Below are 18,874 nucleotides of genomic sequence, written 5' to 3'. Positions count from 1 at the left end.
ACAGAAGTTAAAGAACTCCAACAAAGTTATGTGCAGATTTGTCTGGTCGTGACTCCATCATTTCCTGCTTAACGATTGAATTACTCCTCGTTATTTCCTCAAACACTGACTGAGCCGCCATTTCTTTTTTTCCCCTTAATGATTTTATATTCTTTCCTGAACTTCCACTGGTGATTTATTCCTAAATAGAGACCCTTTCATGTCTCTTTCATTCTGCTTGAAAAGGTCTGCAAGAGCTTTGGATCCTGCAGCCTCATTTGCATAAATGAGCTGTGCAGGTATTTGTTTTAGGAATTAATTACAATTGATTCCAGAATTCTTCCCACAGCATTTGGGAGTTTCTCTGTCTTTTAATGACTATGATTTTTTTCTTTTGCAACACAGAAATCAAATTGGTGAGTGTCCTCTAAAAGAAGTGAATCGGTGAACAGTACTGCTCCCTGTAGATGATTTTTCTCTTTTCTATACAACAAAAAGACAATTTAAATGCCAGAACAAACTATATCCAACTCTTTAAAGGTGTTAAAGTTAGATATTGAATAAAAATGAATGTTTAAACTGGAGGAGAAGATGTCCTTCTTTAACCGTGGATGAAAATCTTGGTGAAAAAGAATTTGTGGATCTTTCTAGAATCGACTTTTCACTTTTTCTTCTCTTTGAGTGACTCAGATCTGTAGATTACCACGGTTAGATCAGAACCAACCCCCCTGAGATTTACTGGCACGTTGTGTGTTGTTAGAGGAGCTCAGCTGGTCTCAGGCCAGCATGCGCTGCTTTGAATCGCGCTCCCGCTCGACTTTAAATAACTTTCTTAGGTCAGCATAAAAACATGAAGCAAACAATTTGTATCTCCTGACGCTTGCAGAGAGAAAAATCCCATGACTTCTCAATAATTAGGAATAAACTAGTTTTGCAAACTGGGAGGACTAAGTCTGCAAATAATTAAGCATTGGGATCAACCAAAAAAGGTTATTTTTGATGGAAGACTGAGGACTTGATAAGTGATAATTAAAGCTCTCTAAAGATACTCAAACCAAAAGTTCTACTTTGGACAACCAGTGCTAAAATTTATCAGCATTCCTAAGTGAGAAAACTTCTTTTTAACAGTGAAAAGAGAAGACTGGTGATTTTATTCTTAACAGGCAGAACAGGGAACACCCTGGGTGATCCAACAGGCAGCTTTGGAGGAGTCCAACACTTGCTTAAAGGGGCTCGACATTGTGACAAGAATGCAGACATGGCTCCTACTTGGAGCAAACAAGTTTTGGCTACCTTTAAAACCCTGTATTCCCAGAGCACCCAGAGAAAATACCTCAGAGACACAGAGAACCAAACTCCTCTCAGTAATTCTGTGAGGAAAGCCTATTCCCCTCTAAATCTGTTTTGACTCATTTTCCGGTTATTTTATGACCAAGAGACAACAAATATGTGTGGACACATGATTTTTTGTCCTCTCAGATCTCAACCTGGAATCAATAATAAACCTGATTTGTCTTTGAGTGGAAGGCAAAATATCTAACGTGTCCAAATTTCAGTTTATATTTTCCTTCTGGCTTTTTAAAATCCTTAAAGAGGACTTAATAAACAGATCTCCAGTCTTTCTGAAGGTCTATCTATGACCTTTGACAGCTTTATATCTACGTTTTGCTGTCTTGCATGTTATATCCACCTAACTCTGATGATGACCCATTCAATCACAAATGTATGAATCACTGTTCCCAAAACAGAGGAAAAATAACTTGTTCCTGATTCCTTTGATAAATCCATGAAAAATCCAAAATAAAAAGTTTGATGGGAAATGTTTTTTTTTTGTTTTTCCCCAACAAGGGTATTCCCCAAAAAGCTGTTAGCCACCACTAAAAGACAAGGCTTTATTTTTCATAAAAATATTGGCTCTGTTTGTTAAGTTTGTTATCAAATGTACATTTCTAAAAATAAAAATTAAAATGACCTGAGGTCAAAACACCAAGAAAGAAACATATGAGGCTTCCTGCAAACTTTGACTTTAAAATCCAATATGGCTGCTCTGATAAAAAAAGAAGCACAGTAATGAACATTTTCTAATGGATATGCACTGTTCTCATTTGTTAAGTGATTTATGTCAGAAAAAACATCAGTGGATAAAAAAAAAAAATCACCATCTTGTCTTTAACCTAAAACTTCTTTTACCAGTAAAACAGAACCAAGGTAACAATGGTGGCAGTTGTGCTACAGAGAACTTCAGCTCCAGAAATGTGCATCTCTGTGTCTTTCATGGCTATTTTCTCTATTGATCATCTGATGGAGGTTGGACATTTGTAGATCCAATACATTTTATTTTCTATGAACTGGTCAGACTAGTAAGAATAAAAAAAAAACCCAATATTTCAAATAAAACACATCTTCACATTAAATGATTGAAATGTCATAAAGAGCTAATGGAAACCAACGTAAAAGATTTCAAGATCTTTCTTAGAGTCTGGAGAAACTTTGATCAAGACCACTTCTAAAGATCCTACGAACGTTTTCTGTTTGGGAGGAAAGAAAAAACCTTGACACAGCAATTTTGCTCTGATTTGTTTCAGGTTTGAAAGTTCAAACTGCACATGATGGGAAAGAACCCTGTAAGCTCTTGAGAATCATCTTGTTGGAGCTCATACCTTCTTTCAGTCAAACTGGGTTTTCTGTGATATTTTTCATGGCTCTAACCAATGACATTTTGTCAATGTTGTAGAGAACCACCTTTAAAGACCCTCTAACAGCCTATATGAGAAGGTTCAGACAACCAAATACAAAATTTAAGGAACGACTGATTACTCAAGACTTTTGCACAGTTTGCAGTGTGTATATTTGGTAAGTACCTGAAGCAGCACCAAAGGAACTGTATTACGGGTTTAAAGAATTACCAGCACAGTAATGATGGCACAGTGACACAAAGGGGACAAAACAAGGCCTACAACATTTTTTGTCGGGTGGTTCAGGATCTTTTTAGCAGTGTCTCAGCTCCACTACCCCCATGAGTCCAACCCTTTTGAAGTTCTGTGTCCCTGCCACGTCTAGAGGCCGCGTCCAATTAGAAATGCATCATCTGTACTTCAGAAATCTGAGGTCCTGTTAGATGGAGGGCAGTGATTAAGGCGAAGTATTGGCAGTGAGAGAAGCAGAGCTGAGGATGTTACTGTAGTATCTCCTTTTAGGCCAAAAGGAGTTACTCCCCTTGACTATAAGGAATTCCATGGTAGGGAGTGTTTCTGATCTATTAATAAGTCCCTGCTCTGCCTGGTACAGAGGAGATGATGAGGATCGAGTGTCGGACGGTATTCCTGGGTTCATAGGTCCATTCATGGACAGATATAGACAGAGGAAGATGAGCACAAACCTACTACTGCTCCCATAATCACAGAGCTGGGATCAGAACGCTTTGGTCAGTTTGGAGGAGGGTTTTAGGATCAATCCCAAGCATAATCCCATCCAAAAGTAGGTCAAAACTGAATTCCCTCGTACTCAGTCTCACTACAGAAAAACCCATGATCTCCTTTTGTTCTGCATACTCAAGAAAAAAAAGGTCCAGAGGGTGTCCAAGTGATCCACATGTGGAATTTGCTTCCCATCATGGAACGTCACACTCAATGTAGGGGATGTCACTGTAGCGGCTGTCCACCTCCACCCACTGCTGCACCGCCCGGGCTACGATTTCCTCAGACAGTTTCTGAGCATACTCCAGTAGGACCGGGTTGACCTGGGGGGAGCCCTCCACCGAGGCCGGCTCCGATGAACCCACCAAATAGGCCTTCTCTCCTCGCGCCTTCTTCTCCGTGGAGTTGGCATGCTGGGAGGCATCGCTCCTCTTGGATTTGACACACCCCATGCTCTGGAGGATGTCTCATGGACTTGCTGCAGGGTGAGCTCCTCTGTCAACTTTTGGTTTTTAGGTTTTTGTCATCCACTGTTATCCATCTCTGAGATCCAAGCTGTGATGATCAGACCGTCCTCCTTTGGCGATGGGAGGCGATCGTGATTTCTTGAACTGCAAAGAGAAAATAGGAAGAATTCACTGCTTTATTTTCCTGAAGCTGCCTAAAACCCCCAGAAGGGATGGTACTGCCAAGGTTTTTATTTTGGCAGCTCAGACTGGAGGTCAAGGCTTCACCTCTGAAGGGGTCACCAGCCTCCCCTCAGCCTCTGCCCTGGAGTGTTTTATGACTCAATCCATCAGCCTGAGATAGTGTGGCGTGGCACAAGTCCATGTGTGTGTTTGTGTGTGTGTTTAGCTCTGGACTGGTGGAGATGTAAGCCTGTGTGTCCCATCTGTTCCACAGAACAAGCCTCTGCACCCAGATTCATGGTAACAGCTCCACTACAGGCCATACATGTGCTTCATTCAGAGAGCATCCTGCTGGAAGCCACACAGCATGCAGGCCATCAATGATTTATATGCAGAATGTGTGCCTAGGAGTGGAAATGGGGAGGGGGGGTCCCTCTAGTAGGTAACACAACCTAAACCTTAGAATTTGACCAATTTAATGAGCTGAAATTTAATTTAATATTAGACAGATGAGTTGAGAGCAGCCTCTCTATAAAAACAACAAACAAACATGTTGCATGTAAATATGATCCAGAGGAGGTCTACATACTTTTCACTGCGTGTAAGCAATCCCATTCCTCTCCATTCCCGGAAAATCCTGCGTCCACAGAAAGAAAAACACAAGGTCGTTCAGGGATAAAACCCTGTGGACTCAACCCGCTTCACCACAGGTTCCTCACAAGATATCCAAAACCATTCAAATCCAAAAATCGGTCCCAACTTGCCTCTGGGTTTGTTATTCTGGATGAAGCGCCCGCATCGTGCCAGATTTACAGATAATCTGTGAGGAAGGTTTAAAAACCAGGAAAACAACCTGAGGCTGCTGGACGGGTCTCTGTGCCGCCTTCAGGTCGGTCTGCAGCCGGAGGAGCTCGGCGGCAGACAGGGAGGAGAGTGGAGGGAGTCCGGATGAGCGCAGCGGCTCTCAGGAGGAGTCCAGGCGCTTCGCTTCGCTCCGAGCCGCAGCTCTGCAGCTGCCCTGCACACTGCCGCCATCTGCTGGACAAATACATAACTACAAGACTGGAGAAACATTTAGAATAAATGACAGAAATAGCGTCTGTGCGCAGACCAATCAAACTTAAGTGTCATGGGGCCTCATGCAACTCCCATGATCACGAGATGAAGATGTTTATATCTGGATCTTTGTCACAAAGCAAAGCTCTGCATCTCAGGATGTTATTCCTTTATGTTTTTCATAATTTTTCTGTTTTTCGTTCTAAGGAAGCTTGGCTTCAAGTTTTACAGAATTCTTTGGACTCTTGTCTGCTTTCATTTTTTCTTGGGTCCAATTCTGGGGGGGAAAAAATCTCTCTTTTATTTGTTTTAAGTTTATTTAATCAAGAAAAAAATCAACTTTGATATACCATCATTGTACTGTTTGGCCCAGGGGTGTCTAAAGAGTTACATTAGAGCCACACATGGCCCTTAAAATGTGTTTATTTGACACCCAACCACCAGTCACAAAAAAGAAACAAATATTACAAACCTTCTTACAAGAAGGCAACAGTGGGAAGTATTTTTATGTTCTGGTACAGAAAACTATACAATAAAAACAAAAACAATTAAACATTTTTTTTAATGGTTCAACTTCCATCCATCCATTTTCCATCATGCTTATCCCTGCAGGGTTACGCTGGTGCCTATCTCCAGCTGCCAATGGGTGAGAGGCGGGGTTCACCCTGGACAGGTCACCAGTCTATCACATGCAAACACAGAGACAAACTGCAAAAACAACAACTCAAGCACACACAGCCTCTGTAAATTTGTTGAAGAAAAAATTTTTTTTAATTAGCAGAACCCATGAAGTGCATTAACTGGTTTCTACGGAGGTGGCCGACATAGAGCAGACAGGAATGGGGGCCCACATCACTTCCTGCAGAGAGTTTATGAGGTTTAGTCTAGTTTTGTGTCTTTAAAAAAAAATCCAAACTCATAGTTTTTTCTAAATAAAAAACAAACACACAAAAGACAATCCAGGCATTTCAGGATATTTTTCCTGGAGTGAGTTTGGATAAAAGGTTACTTTAAGACACCTTTGTTGCATTTATTAACACAGTATAAACTTATCAAATTAAGACACTATTGCACATATCAGTAGCACGATTATTAAAAAAGAAGAAAATGAAAAAGTACATTGCAGTGGTTCAAAACATAACAAATATTTACAGTGAATACATTAAATAAATAAGATAACATGATAACATAAAAAGATAAAATGATTGATAAAGAATGAAAGGAAGTTAGGTTCGAAACATGAATAATTATGTTTAGATAGCACAGTAAAAGGTTCTTTAAGCAAACATTTGATTATTATTAAAATAAAACTATATTCCTACTGTGACATGATGAGTGTTAAAATAATTATAACAAAACAGTAAAGAAAAGTAAGCAGCAGAATCAGAAATCTGATCTGTCAGAACAAACATGACTGACGTGAACTTAACGACCCTGCAGGCTTGTTCCGATTAAACACACTTTATGTCCGGTTTAATGCTAAAAGTATTTTTGCAATAAAGAATTCATTAAAAGGTCTTCATTCACTATTTACACAATTCTAATCCGGAATATAAAAAAAAATCTAATTATACAAAAAAAATAAAGGCCCAAAGTATAATTACATAATAAATTAGGCTGAAAACTAAGGATGTTTTACTCAGGTTATTGTGTTGGTTTGTTTGCAGGTGATAGTCTCTTAAAGTCCAAAAGGAGAGGATGGATGCAGCCATGGAGGACCTGAATAACTCTTTGAACTTTGTGATCAGCTCCTCTGAGAACTAGCCGATTCAGGATGAACGAATGATTGATTATTTGGTCAATTTAAAGGAGAAATCTTCTTCTCTCTAAGATTATCTTGGCTGCCGGACCAAAGTTCTAACAGTTTCATTTCCACTATAGTTTCAGAAACTCCTGGGATGGTTGTTTGGCATCTCTTCTACTTTTTGTTGTGTATGTGGATGGATTGTTAGGATTGTTCTTTTATTTGTTATATATGTGCCTGTTTATTACTTATCTATTAAGTAGAGTATAGAGTAGACAGTCTTCCTTCACATGATAACACTGGTGTGGTGACACAGGCTCTCTAATTGGGACAGCCTTTCTGTCGAGATAATAAGTACAAACAATGCCACATCCCAGGGGCCAAATTGATAAAGTAAACCCTGTCCCTAAATCCCGAGGCCAAGATGCAGCAGGGAAAAGGAAAGGTTTTGATGTCAGGAACTAAATGACAGGAGAAGTGCCACAGACAGTCTGTTGGGAAACAAGGAAATGGCACTGAGTGACTAACCTATTTAAAACCTCTCACTTTAAAAAATCGAAAGGGTAAAAGTTTTCTGATTTACAGGAAAATCTAAAGTATCTGTGGACAAGTAACACCACAAAGGTAAATCGTAATGTTAAAAGAAGAAAAAAAAAAATCACTTCAAATGATTTAAATGTACACACAAGAAAAGTCAGACCTGTGAAAACATCATAGCAGAAATCAATTCTACTTAAGATAAATATATGGATGAGTTTTTAAGATTATGTTAAGAAATTAGTCATTTAACCCTGGAGATTATTTAGGTGACAGAAGGCTGACTCTTTATGGGCCTGTGATGTGCTCTAAGATGGAGCTGTGGGATTTCAAATACAACAGCTCTAGCGTGGAACCTGAAAGCTTAAAATGCTTTAGTCTTCACAAGTAAGGAGTAGACACAAACATTTGACAGTAAATGTTCAAAACCCAGTGATAAAATAACCTTCATGATTCTAAGGCAACAAGCAATACAGAGTGCATGGTTTTACTCAAACAGTAATGCTTGTTTGTAGCTTATTCTTCCTACAATAGTACTGTAGGTAAGGAAGTCCCAAAAGAGATGATGGGGGAAGCTTTTAAAGCCATTGGAGGTGATCAGCTCTTTTTAGCCAACCTGCGTGCAATGATTAGGTCATGCAAATGATCTAAATGGGTTATGCAGCCTAGGTCCAGACTGAAAACATCTTTCCTGCTCTTCAGTGTTAGACTGAATACAGTAATTGTTCTTCATGTAATCAAAGCTCAAATGTTTTTTAGGGTAACAATTGCATCACGGCAATGTCCTCATTCCAGAAAAAAAGTGTTCTGATCAGTTAGGTTTTATCCATCCAATGAAAGCCCCACTACTGTGATCAGGACCATTTGTGATATTAGCTCCTGTGCATCAACACTAATATTCGTCTTCATCTATCCCTCCATCAGCTGGTCTGGAATGTGTTCAGCTCAGGAATGTATATAAAGGTGGATTGTACTACAGAGCAGGATAATAATAATTTAAACCAAAATAAAACTTAGAAGCTCTTCATTTATCACAATTAAGTCTAACCTCTATTTAAGTTTGTATTGTAATTGTCCTATGTTTTTTTATCACCACACTATATTGTGCTCTTTTAATATGTAAGCCTCCATATCTTTCTTTGAACTATGTTCTATCAGCAACAGCTCGGTCTGTTTTTGTGTTTGTGAGAATGATATGTGAGGAAAAATAGATACTGCCAAAAAATTGGGAAATGGTGCCATCTTCTGGACGAGGATAACATCTACAGCTAAATAACAAAGGAAGTCAATTTGATCAGCTTTAATGACATGAATGTAGATTTAATACTACCAAATCTATTGAATTTTAAAAAAATCTCTAAGCAGCATGTTTCCTCCATACAATTACTAATTATCTTATCCCTACAATAGTTTTCAAAGTTAATAAATAAATCTAAACTGATATTGATACTATTTTCCATTTCTTGGAAATGGTAATTAATATTGTAATAGATAAAATTATACTCATCAGGTAACATTAACTTAAGCACACTGTCACAATCGCAATGATCAAATATGGAAATAAACTTGGTTCTATTGGTTTCATGAAACAAAGTCTTTGGAAAAGTATTGACTCTGCCACAAAATGTGTTTACATTTTTTTTCATTAGAAAACCTTGAACTTCAGCATATTTTAGATTGGAAATAAAAGTATAATTTACTATCTCGGCAGACTTACAGAAAGGTGGTAAAATAACTAATATATGAACGTTCCGTGTGGACAAGATAAGGCAACTTGCACCACTTTCCATTTTCCTCTGCTGGATTTGATGATCTGTAGGGTCTTTCTGACACCGTCTATTTGATCCCACATCTCCATTGTGACCCATCTGCTCTAACTATATATAACCACACTTAAACGCATTTTCTTTTGCTGCACTTTTCTTTTGGTAGCTCTTCGTATTTCACGTGCTTTTTTTTCTTCGTGTGGCTGTATTGAGCCAACTAATTGTCATTAGTTGCTACTACGGCCTCTGACCAGCTGTCTCACTGTGTGGTGTGGAGGCTGCAGCGCCTCAGCCTGGAAGAAGGTGAGGAGGGTGGCGAGAACAGCAGAGAGGATCATCGGGCTCCTCTTCCCTCCATTAAAGACATTTCATCTCATTGCTGCATGTCCCGAGCCCGTAACGTTATAAATGACCCCTCACACCCCCACCATGGACTGTTCTCCCTCCTGGGAAGAGACTTTGAATCATCCAATGCAGGTTTCAGCAGATTCCAGAACAGTTTCTTCCCCACTGACATTAGGATGCTGAATGTTGTGTAAAATGGAGTTTTATTACAAAAAAAAGAAGCTCAGTGTTGGAAACTGTAAATCACATTTCCGTCTTATGTTTACATTTTATCACTGCTGCACTTTAAAAATGAAAATGTCTTTAGAGCTGTACTGCACAAAGTTTCTTTTTGACTACACTCTATGTCTACAAAATTACAATAAAGTCGTTTTAAGTCTTTTATTTCCTTTCGTTTCTACTTGAGGAAGTGATTAAGCTGAATGTTGAAAAACTCTAAATCATGTCACAGTCTCTGCATCAAAATGACCATATCAAGCATTTCTTGCACCATGTTTTCTCTCCCGAAGTTTACATTTGCTCACTGCTGCACTTTAAGAAATGGAAATGTCATGAGATCTGTACCAAATGAAATTTCGTTTTTGTATACTCTCTGTATACAGATGACAATAAAATTTCTCTGAATGTAGGTCTACTCAGGTCAGGCACACCTAGATAAAACAGTTTATCCAGAAGAAAAAGACAAGAAACAAAAAAGCTGCCTTAAGTTTAGGAAGTAGTGGAGTTATGCATAGGGCCCATTGGCAAACCTTTCAGGAAAAAGCAGGTCTGTTTTTGAGAGATGGCATCCATCCCACTTTTTCCAATCCAATCTTGGCTGCCAACCGCCACATTCTATGTGGTAGGTCTTGGCATTAGGAAGCCATTAGCAGCACCACAGTGTCTTGCCGATAGTATAAATCAAATAGGTTAAAAAATGAGAAAAACTTGTTAGTCAATAATTTCACTTGTAATAGATCGTTTTTAGCTTCTCTCAGAAATCTGACAACAGCAAGTGTCTTATTTTAGTATAAACAGGTAAATTTTTCAAATCTCTAAAATTCCACATGCCCAGATTTATTTATTAGAAAAGCCCATTAATAGCAACACATTTTTTTTTAATACATAATCCTTAGTTTTAATTGAATTAAATCCAGTTTATTTATATGCTATAGATCCTATACATTTGTCAACTAAAGGCACTTTACAGAAAAAGTTCAATCAAATCATACATACTCATTGGTTAAAAGTTTTCTGTCTAAGGAAACCCAGCATGTGGTGCTTGTTGCATTGTGTTGTTGAGTGTGCGGTATTCCCTCACACTGAACATGCATGCAGCACCAGTGGAGAGCTTAAAATCAACCTAAACAGAAGGAAACCTCCAGGAGAACCAGGCTCAGTGTAAGCAGCTCTCTTCAGATGTTAAGATGGTTTTTAAGAAGACAGTAGCAGTCACCCAAAAGGAACGTAGAAATACTGATGTATAAATATATATTTCTATGTTAGAAAGGGTAAGACTATCTCCATCTGTGCCTGTGTTTAGGAAAGAAACAGTAAAGAAACAGTAAAGCCAGTTTTCATGTCAAAAGAGATGAAAGAGAGCACCGAACAAAGCACTCAGAAACAGCCCCAACTACATCATCTATGAGGGAAGTTGCTGACTGCAGTAACACAGCTAATGCTTCCCTCCAGAATGGTGTCACGGCTAAAGAACTCAAGGCCAGATGAAGCTACCATGATGAGAAAAATCAGAGATAATACAATAAAACCTGAAGTTAAACTAACATAAAATTAGAAAATAGATGTAGGATAAAGTTAAATGATGAAACGTGGTTCCTATGTCCTCAAGCAGCCTAACCCTATGGCCACATAACTACAGAGATTGATTAGGATAAGCTGAGCTACTTTAAGTATAAGCGTTATCAAAAGTGTAAATCTAGTCTAAGTAGTACGTGTCTTACAGAGTAAAACTAGTAGCTGGTAACATTTGACTACAGCATTATAACAGCATTAGGCTGACAGATATGATCAGAAAGTACAGAAATTAAGAAACAACCAAAAGGAAACTAACACATAGTACAGGCAATAATGAATATTTTCTATTTTTAAGTTGAAATTTACCAAAAAGCTCAACGAAGCTGCCAAATAATCTATCATTTTACACAAAGGAGAGTAAAGAATCTAAGCAATTAACCTATTCATTCTGACATTAATGTGACAATTCAGTACTTTCACAAATAAACGGATGCAATCTTTTCTTGGTTCTTTACAGACTCTGTGATATTTTTAGGGAGAATGTCCCACTTGTCATATGTTTCGGGGGGATCATTCCAGTCAGGTTCAAGAGGAGGATCATTCAGAGCCATCAGGCAGCCCAGCCTGTAGCACTCAGTTTCCAAATCATTTATCACATCCTTCAGTGTTTCAAGCATTGTTACTTGTGTTGGATCCTATGGAAGAGAATTAAAATCACTTTCCAAAATCACATTCATGGAAAAAAAAAGTACAACTTTACATTCACTAATGATATAACAGTTTTTTCATTGTCTACAGGAATATGATTTATCAAACAAACCTTTAAACCCCACTGTTTGTCACTGTAGATGGCCATTTGCAGATTCTGAATGGTTAACTTTCTGCACTCCCTAACCTGGAACAAGTGTTAGCAATTGAATTAGCAACAACACAGATTACTAAGTTTGAGTATTCGTTTTTTTTTTCAAGTACCTTTGAAGCTGGTGCCTCAGTTTTGGTCTTATTCAGTCCAAAAATATCATCTATTTTCCACTTCTTTTCTAACATATCAGTTTTTGCTTTTTTAAATTGTGTCTGGTGTCATGTACGTAAATTACATACAAACAAAGAAAAATCAAAAACAGAATATTAGATCAGAAAGAACGTTTTTTAAGAATTACTAATTAACCACTAAAGTTATCTGACATTATCAATGTATACTGTACCTGTATCACTTTTCTGGTTCTGTCCGGATTTTCCTGTCTTGATTTTAGATTACTTTTTATTTTCGGCCACCTGCGCCTCAGATCATCATATAGCTCAATTAGCCTTGGTTTACTAACTGGATTGTTAAGGTTGACGGTTGTTCCTGTTTTGATTGAAGAAGCAACATCTCCTGCAACTCTGCACATAAGATGGACAACAATCCTTAAAGCCAAGTACCTAAAACAATATTTATTAATAGTTTAAAGTGATGCTAAATTCATAAACTACAATTTACCAATGTACAGTACCTGTCTTTAAACAAAGTTAGTTCTTCAATCCTTTCAGTTAAAGAAGATCTGTTAAAAAAACATACACTATGTTAATTTATTAAACTTTTTCTTCTCTATGTTACTCATATAGATAACATCTGATAAAGCAATAGATATCATGCATATGTGTTAGTCATTTGTACTTTAATTTTATTTATTAATTCTATTTTTTGTAGAAATTATGTCTCTGAGTGATTGAAAGCATAAAAAGACACACACCGTTCCTTTTTAAATTCTTCTTCTGTGTTTATTATCCTGTAAAAACAAGGAAATATTGATTTAGAAATAGCCCATAATAACATTCATTTCAAGAAATGAACAGAAATGTATTTATTTAAACACTGGAAGCAAAAGACCCAAAACAAGGCTTTAGGCATTTCAAACTTGTGTTTAAGCTTTTAATAGTTTTTTAGGCTGTGTAAAATGTGTGTTTTGTGGGTCATTCTGAAAGATTTAGGCATAGAGAGGATAAAGTTCCATGGTAACAAAAATGAAAAGTTTAGAGGATGAACCAAGCAATTATTTATTAGTGCCTATAAACATAAAACAGAAACACATGTAACCAAATTAACTGGATAGGATTTGCTTCAAGAACAAATATGACTGCATTACATACTTTCTCTGCAAATATTTACTTTTCCCTGACAAACTTATATTTTCTACAACTAAAATGTAAGACCAGTTTCTTAGATGTTATTTTGTTAACCATAGATGGCATAAAAATAGATTCACGACTTAACTTCAGTCACTGATGAATGAAAATCAGTTGTTTAGTCTGTAGAAAATTTTTGAGTTTAAAGTTCTCGAATAGATTGAAAAAGATTTGATCATTTTGAAAAAACTGCTAAGCTATTATATAGCTATTATATAGCTTAGCCATGATATACATAGCTATTATATATCTCCACCCTATAGGTATAATATGTGTTTCCTATTTCTGCATGTATGTTACCTTTCGTGAAGTTTTCTCAGCGCATCCTCCCCATTGTCTAAAGCCGACCTTTAAAGCGAAATTCATGGAATTAAATAAATATTTTTGTTATTTAGTTAATCATGAAAGAAAATTTAAAAGCATCGGCTTCTGTAACATATGATGATTTATCATATGGAAATACAGTAGTTGCGTGCAGTTTATTTATTTTGTTTAAGTAAATTTAACTAATCGATACCATTGATTAAAGCTTATTAAAGCCATGCAGTTACCTTATCATTTCAGTCAAGGACATTCTGTAAAAAAAATACTATATGTCAAACTGCCTCTATTACACTTTATCAACAATGTCATACAAGAAAGATATACTTTTTTAAACACCTTGTGTCGTATGTGTCAGGTGTTAATAAAATAATGCAAGCAAGATTTTTTACCTTATATCCTGACACTGGTTGTCCACGTCCAAAAATTCTTTTATACTAAAAAATAGAGCATGAATGTTATGTCAATTTCAATTCAGTTAATTTATATAGCGCCAATTTACAACACATGTCATCTCAAGGAACTTTACAGTTCACCAGATCATCCAGTCAAATTCAATCAAAGTTTTCTACCTAAGGGAAACCAGTCCATTGCATCGACTCATTGACAGAAATGCAATCCGTCACACTAAGCATGCTTGTAGCGACAGTGGAGAGGATTAAATCAGAAAATACTATTATTAGAAACTGAGAAAAAAGGAACATCCCTCAATGTAAGAAAATCTTTTACCAAGACAACCTTATTCTAAATACTTTGACAAGTCCATGACAAGAGTAAATAGATAAATGGGTGTACGATTAGCTACTTTGGATCTCTGGTGATTTTAGGTTAATCTATATATCAATCTCTTAGTTTCAGAGCAAGGTATTTCATCTTGAGTAAACTAAAATCAAATGGCGTAACAGTAGTTATTATTGTTGGGAAAACAAAATGTTAGAGAACTTATTCAAAAAGTAATATGAAATATGCTTTAGTTTTTAAGATTATTAGGTATCATTTTTTTTGCATATTACCTGTCAGGTTGATACCCTGAGCCTAGTTTGACCAGAACTTTTCCCCTGGTTCCCTGAAGAGAGCTATAAAGAAAAAATTGGAGATATAAACAAACTATACATAGAAGGAATCCAGATGTTGAATCATAAATTCTGGCCTCAGAGAGATGAAAAATCATTAGTGGTCGATTAATGTAGAATAATAACATACAGTATAGTTCAAATTGAGTTTACTTATTGTTTAACAATTTTAAAAAGGTAAAGTGTTACCCTAATTTTTCCAGTAGCTTTACAGGATCAATTTTCACATCCGCAGTTCTTAAAAAGAAAACATCACAGAAATGTCAGTAAAAAAAGAAGAACAAATGACAAATACAGTGGCTGCTTATATTTTTCCCCTGTAAAAAAAAAAAATCAGATTTCCCATATGAGAGCCAAAATTTTTAAGTTTGAGGAGTGAATGAGAGGTTAATCAAATTATTGATCAGTAATGGTTGTAGGTTTGCTTACATATAAAATAGAAGGTTTACAGAAATGAACAACCCTCCATGTGCAAATGCAACTAATGGCTAGAGAGGGTCATTATAAGACAGCACAGAAGCACTGATCATGGCAGCGCAGGAGCAGACCTTGAGCACCAGAGCAATAGAGGTCATCTACCATACCAGGCTAGATCCCTGGTACAGGCTATGCAAAGAGGCCCCAGAAAAAATCCACTATCTTACAGCAGGGTGTTAGATAGTGGTATGGAAGGAATACATGTAAGGTCTAACCAAGTGGCTGATATAGTGTACAGAAACAACTGTGCATAATACAAACTGGAACCCCCTAGGGGTCCATTTCATGAAGCAGGTGCAACAAATTCAGATTAAAATCCGCAACTCTAAATTGATGTAGCCAAAAGTCGGGACGTCTGACTGTTCAGTTTCACAATAGCTGCTATAAGTTAGTTCAATCAATTTTAACTATGTCCACTCAGTATGAAAAGCCATTATCAGTGGAGCACCGATTCACCATTACAACAGGCAACAGGAAGTTCCCATTTAACCCTACTGGAACAAGAGATTAATGTGGAAATGCAAAAAACCCCCCCAAAAAATAATATATATATATATAAAGAGAATGTGTTTTAAAGACAGAGAAGCAGTACTACACCTAAAAAGGATAGGAAGATAGCGAAGGAGAAGGTTGTTGCTCTAGTAAATGCGTAATTTTACATCAAGTGGGTTGTCAGGCCGTTTTTACATTTATTAAAAGCACTCCTCTATTGTTCCATTTGTGGATCACTAAAATAAGATTCGTCCTGATTAAAAACACACTCCTCCACCAAACTGTAATAATATATAATTTCAAAATTTCTAAATTACATTTTTTGTTACAGAAACTGAATTTCAGAAAGTAAAAAACAAACAAAGTTATACTAGTAGGAATTGAGTTTTATATATCTAGAAATGTTTACACATTTCAAGTAGCCATTCTGACATTTATCAGCTTGATTGAAAATTTATTTATGATATCTGAAAAACATTTTTTCATAGTTACAATATTACAAATACTGACCAATAATATTAGGAATATGGATATCTGAAATTAATTTCTAGAGGTGGAGAATGTCCTTTTGTTTGAAATGGTCATTTAGACAAAGAGAAATTTTTTTTTTTTTTCCAGATATCAGGAATACATATTCAGTAAAACTAGTACATATCAAAACTGCTTGCCATGGTTGTTGTTACCGTGAAAATATTACAGGATTATTTCTTGAATGGTAGTAGATCAATGTATCTATTTAGGTAAAATCTTCTGGCAGCAGGTGAGGATGAAGAATAAAAACGTTCTAATAAATGGAACCTGTGGATTATCTCATGCGTCCCACTATATAATTCTTATGCACACAACTACGACAAAAATTGGACTAAATCAGGAAATAAAATAACGTGATTGGCTGTAAGGAGAGCGGAGACAGTGGTCACTCCAAGTTTACTAAAAAAAACCTGCTACCGATCAGGTTAGCTCTTGGGAGAATGTTACTTTGGTGACTGAAACAGAGGTTTAGGAAACTTTCTCTGTGAAACGGAAAAGTCAGAGTTTCCCTGTTTTCAGGTTTAGACAACTTCAAAGTTTTCAGTAAACCTGTCTCATGAAACGGACCCCAGGTCAGAATGGGAACCACCTCCCAAGGTGGAGGATAATTGAAGAGCTAGGGTCCTGTGGGACTTCTAGATAGAAACAGACAAAATGGTGGTGCCCAGCCAATTTTGTGACATTGGTACACAGCAGAGGACAGCTGTATATTATGGAAACACTGGGAACAAGAAACATAAGAAACTGGAGAAATACCAAGCGCTTAGGGTTAGAACTAGAAACAGCCTAACAGGTGAGGGCAACAGTAGTACCCAATGTCATCAGAGTTCTCGGGGCAGTAAGGAGAAGCAGGTCAAAGGGACACCTGATAAAAAAACACCAGACACCTCTGGTAGAGGCATTATTTAAGGGACTGCTGTAAGGTCCGCGACAAAATATGGGTTGAGGTCCTCTGCAACCTCATATTCATTCAGGAGGAGTGTGTGCTGAAATTCAATGACTTGATTCAATCAGCTGGTTTATTTAGAAACTTGTTACAAATCTGACTGTATGCTCTTATTAATTTGTAAAGTACCTTCAGATGACATGCTTTTTGAATTGGTGCTAAATAAATAAAAAAATTAAATTGATAGTCTACTTTGACTTATGGATGGATCTGAAACTAATGTTCCTCGAATTTAAATTCACCTTTAATCTCTTAAGAAGTTTTTCTGGGCTCTTTTGTGACTTGTGAGGCAATTTATCCATCTCTTTAAATTTATCATTAATTTTAAAATGTGCCACTGTTGTCACAGAAACATCAAGCTGGTCAGTGATGATCTTAATATGCTTGTCTATAATTTTTTGTAATTCCTGAGTCAACTCTTTCCTTTGCTTCTTTTGATGCATGGTGAGTGTAGTACACACCATGTCACCAAACAGCACAGGGACTACCTGTACTCCTGTATATTGGCCCACTAGGGATGGAACGATTTATGAAAACCGTCCGAACCGTTCGGTTCGACTGTCTCGGTTCGATTCACGTGTGTTGCGTTCAGTTCATGCGCTGCTCCTTTTTCTCATAGGCGAAGCGTGTACACTCCAGTGCAGAAGGTGGCGGTACTGCGACCAAAGCCAACCACCAGTAGTAAACTAGAAGAAGAAAAAGAAGCAAAGCCGCGTAGCCGGGTGCTGCAGAAAAAAATCAGTTGTTGTGGAGAATTGTGTGGGTATGGCGAGTGGGAAAGAACAAGAGTTGGAAGATGCGCCAGCAGCACTTTATAGGTCTGCTGTATGGGACCACTTTGCATTTAGAGTGACCTACAATAACGGCGAAAAGAAAGTTGTGGCTAAAAGTGCAACAGTGTGCAAGCATTGTGCAACAGCGTTTTGTTTATGCTAACAGCAACATGACCAACATGTCATGCTAACCCCGAAATCCCTCATACTCTGTCAGCAACCCCCGCTGCGCTCCAGACAGGCTGCTCAAAGCAAAGCCTACAGCCTCCACTGTGGCTCCCGTCCGCTCCCCTCTGAGTCCCTTGGAGATGGTAGTGGTCATGCGCGAGATGATTAAATTCAAAGCAGCAAAACATGCGGAAATGATCCAGGGTTTCCGCGGATCATTAAAAATAATTACAATTCATTAATTTTTTTTGGATTTTTTATTAATTTCATACATTTTTATGGGATTTCGGGGTAACAATCAACATATACCGAACCGAACCGAAATCCGTGACCACGAAACCGTGAACCGAACCAAACCGTGGATTTTGTGAACTGTTTCACTCCTAAGGCCCACTGACTTATTACAAGATTGCTGTCACCTGTGATGCTAATTAGTGGAGCCACCTTGATAAAACATGTCCCTTTGATCACAGTATGTTCAGTCATTTCTTGGGGTACCGTCAGTTTTGTGCAGGCCAGTTTCATGAGTCTGTTTTCTTTTAATAATTCTGTTGAAGCATGGTTTTAAAAATCAAGAGAATTTGTACTTTTCTTACTTTGACAGATTTAAGCTATTTCTGTAGCCATTTTGAGTTTTTCTTTCATTGACCAAGTGATACTAACAATTATATCCATGTGTGTATGAAAAAATCTAGAATATGCAGGTATACTTAACCTGTAA

General features: G+C 37.3%; 1 protein-coding gene and 2 long non-coding RNA genes across 3 annotated transcripts; all 3 read right to left on the bottom strand.

Moving 5' to 3' along the window:
• Nucleotides 1–1,773: 1,773 nt before the first annotated feature.
• LOC119774019 (small membrane A-kinase anchor protein-like) lies at nt 1,774–4,993 on the bottom strand. The gene is made up of 2 exons (XM_038271282.1): nt 4,614–4,993; nt 1,774–4,006 (listed from the first exon to the last, which is right to left on the bottom strand). Exon 2 carries the CDS (start codon nt 3,845–3,847, stop codon nt 3,590–3,592), a length of 258 nt encoding a protein of 85 aa, XP_038127210.1. The 5' UTR covers nt 3,848–4,006; nt 4,614–4,993; the 3' UTR covers nt 1,774–3,589.
• A 5,864-nt stretch (nt 4,994–10,857) lies between these two features.
• LOC119774025 lies at nt 10,858–12,997 on the bottom strand. The gene is made up of 6 exons (XR_005279481.1): nt 12,940–12,997; nt 12,700–12,747; nt 12,412–12,589; nt 12,179–12,280; nt 12,027–12,101; nt 10,858–11,901 (listed from the first exon to the last, which is right to left on the bottom strand). It is a non-coding gene; the product is annotated as an uncharacterized LOC119774025 (long non-coding RNA).
• A 674-nt stretch (nt 12,998–13,671) lies between these two features.
• Nucleotides 13,672–14,128, bottom strand: LOC119774013. Its single transcript, XR_005279480.1, has 3 exons — nt 14,086–14,128; nt 13,924–13,947; nt 13,672–13,720 (listed from the first exon to the last, which is right to left on the bottom strand). It is a non-coding gene; the product is annotated as an uncharacterized LOC119774013 (long non-coding RNA).
• Between the last annotated feature and the right edge of the window lie 4,746 nt (nt 14,129–18,874).

Source organism: Cyprinodon tularosa, unplaced genomic scaffold (assembly GCF_016077235.1).
Source record: "Cyprinodon tularosa strain WSP-4 unplaced genomic scaffold, ASM1607723v1 ctg798, whole genome shotgun sequence".
In the NCBI taxonomy this organism is placed as follows: domain Eukaryota; kingdom Metazoa; phylum Chordata; class Actinopteri; order Cyprinodontiformes; family Cyprinodontidae; genus Cyprinodon; species Cyprinodon tularosa.
This window is presented reverse-complemented; position numbering and strand designations above follow the sequence as displayed.